The sequence below is a fragment of the Passer montanus genome, unplaced genomic scaffold, assembly GCF_014805655.1.
Source record: "Passer montanus isolate IOZ18808 unplaced genomic scaffold, ASM1480565v1 scaffold748, whole genome shotgun sequence".
NCBI classification, from domain to species: domain Eukaryota; kingdom Metazoa; phylum Chordata; class Aves; order Passeriformes; family Passeridae; genus Passer; species Passer montanus.
This window is the reverse complement of record NW_024372680.1, coordinates 9,341-11,851: the sequence shown is the minus strand read 5'-3', so window position 1 is coordinate 11,851 and position 2,511 is coordinate 9,341. Positions and strand designations below refer to the sequence as shown.

At 44.4% G+C, this 2,511-nt stretch overlaps 1 protein-coding gene across 2 annotated transcripts in view; it reads right to left on the bottom strand.

Moving 5' to 3' along the window:
- Nucleotides 1–6: 6 nt before the first annotated feature.
- The window catches only part of LOC120512543 (mitochondrial inner membrane protein OXA1L-like), a 4,406-nt gene continuing 1,901 nt past the window's right edge, over nucleotides 7–2,511 (bottom strand). For both annotated transcript variants that reach the window (XM_039730945.1, XM_039730944.1), the window contains exons 4-5: nucleotides 2,331–2,510; nucleotides 7–518 (exon numbers count right to left, since the gene is read on the bottom strand). In XM_039730945.1, coding sequence (XP_039586879.1) covers nucleotides 307–518; nucleotides 2,331–2,510 — 392 coding nt within the window. In that variant the 3' untranslated portion in view covers nucleotides 7–306. The remainder of the gene's footprint in view (nucleotides 519–2,330; nucleotide 2,511) is intronic.

The following is a 2,511-nucleotide window of genomic DNA, read 5'->3' as shown; positions in this document are numbered from 1 at the left end:
TGCCCCAAATTTGGGGGCCACACCCAAAACTTAATAAGCCACACCCATAACTCTAAAGCCACACCCACAACTGTTAAACCACGCCCCCTTAGTCCCATTTTTAAGATATTTTATGCATTTTTTTGCACTTAAATGCCATTTTTTCTGCCTTTTTTCACCCAAATTTCACCTCCCACCCGCCAGGCTCCGCCCCCAGCCCCCCGATCCGGTGGCCACGCCCACAAACCTTAAGCCACACCCACAAGCCTTAAACCACACCCCCTTATTCCTATTTTTAGCATTTTAACCCCATTTTTTCACCTTTTTTCACCCAAATTTCGCCTCCCACCCGCCAGGCTCCGCCCCCAGCCCCCCGATCCGGTGGCCACGCCCACCCTGGTTCTGGTCGGTGCCGCGGCGAGCCTCGGCCACGCGCTGGGAGAGGCGCTGGAGCTCGGGGAGGTGCCGGGAGAGCCGGGCGGCCTCGCGCTGACCCCGCAGCACCAGGGGCAGCAGCAGGATTCGGGCCCCCACCGTGCCTGAAAATGAAGAAAAAACCAAAATTCGGTAAATTTGATAAAATTTGGGGCGAGCACACAAAAAAACCCCATGCAAATTAGTAAAAAAATAAGAAATTTTTGCTTAAAAATGTGATTTTTCAGCTAATTTTTTGATAGAATTGTCATTTTTTCACCCTTAATTCTCCCCAAATTTTTTCAAATTCCACCCAAATATTCCTCTTAAACGTCGCCAAAAAAAATCTCAATTTTCCCCCCAGAATCCAAATTTTTCACAGCAAAATCTCAAATATCCCCCCTAAATCAAAAATTTCCCCATCAAAAATCACAATTTTCCCCCAAAAACCAAAATTCCCTCTCGAAATCCCAATTTTTCCCACAAAACCCACAAATATTGGCCTAAAAACTGTAATTTTCCTCCCAAAACCCAAAATATTCCCCTGAATCATCTCCAAGAAATCCAAATTTTCCCCCAAAACTCCAAATTCTCCCTAAAACTTCTCTAACACTCCAAATTTTCTCCCCAAAAATCCACAAATATTCCCCTAAAACTTCCCTAAAACCCAAATTTCTCCCAGAAATTTCAATTTTTCTTCTCAAACCTCCCTAGAACTCCAAATATTCCCCTAAATCTCCCCAAAAATCCCCAATTTTTACCCTAATTTTCCTCTAATTCCAAATTTCCCCCCAAAACTCAAAATATTCCTTAAACCCTCCACCAAAACCCCAATTTTTCCCCCAAAATCCCAAATTCCCTCCCTAAATCACAATTTTTCCCCTCAAAACCCCCAAATATTCCCCTAAAACCTCCCTAAAATCCCAAATTTCTCCCCTAAAACCCCAAATTTCCCTCCAAAACCCCAATTTTCCCCCAAAAACCCCAAATTCCCACCCTAAATCCCTATTTTTCCCCTCAAAACCCCCAAATATTCCCCTAAAACCTCCCTAAAATCCCAAATTTCTCCCCTAAAACCCCAAATTTCCCTCCAAAACCCCAATTTTCCCCCGAAAACCCCAAATTCCCACCCTAAATCCCTATTTTTCCCCTCAAAACCCACAAATATTCCCTTAAAATCCCCAAATTCACCCCAAATATTTCTGAAACCTCGCTAAAAACCCAAATTTTGCCCCCAAATATTACCCTAACACCTCCCTAAAACCCTAAATTTCTCCCCTAAAACCCCAAATTTCCCCCAAAACCCCAATTTTCCCCCCAAAACCCCAAATCCCTATTTTCCCCTCAAAACCGCCAAATATTCCCTTAAAATCCCCACATTTACCCCAAAAATTTATGAAGCCTCACTAAAAACCCAAATTTGCCCCCAAAACCCACAAATATTCCCCTAACACCTCCATAAAATCATAAAATTCTCCCCTAAAACCCCAAATTTCCCCCAAAACCCCAAATCCCTATTTTCCCCTCAAAACCACCAAATATTCCCTTAAAATCCCCACATTTACCCCAAATATTTATGAAGCCTCACTAAAAACCCAAATTTGCCCCCAAAACCCACAAATATTCCCCCAAAACCTCACTAAAAACCCAAATTTGTCCTTAAAACCACAAATATTCCCCTAAAACTTTCTTAAAACCCAAAACTTCCCCCTAAAAGTCCCAAACTTCCACCATAAATTCCAATTTTTTCTTTTCAACCCTCCCCAGAATCCCAAACATTTCACTAAAACCCCAAATTTCCCCCCAAAACCACAAATATCCCCCAGTCCCAAACTTCCACCATAAATTCCAATTTTTTCTCTTCAAACCTCCCCAAAACCCCCAAATTTTTCCCAAAACTCCCAAATTTCTCCCCAAAACCCCCAAATTTGGCTCACCTGCGGCGATGGCGCCCCACCAGGGCAGCCCCAGGTCGAGGTGCAGGAATTCCAGAAGGTTCTGGATCATTCCCACGGGGCTGGAACCGCCCAGGCCCAGCTCCTCCAATCGGGGCTCCCCCAAATTTGGGGGATTTCCCAAAAATTCCGGCGCTTCTGGGGTTTGGGGAGGGGGGGAGGC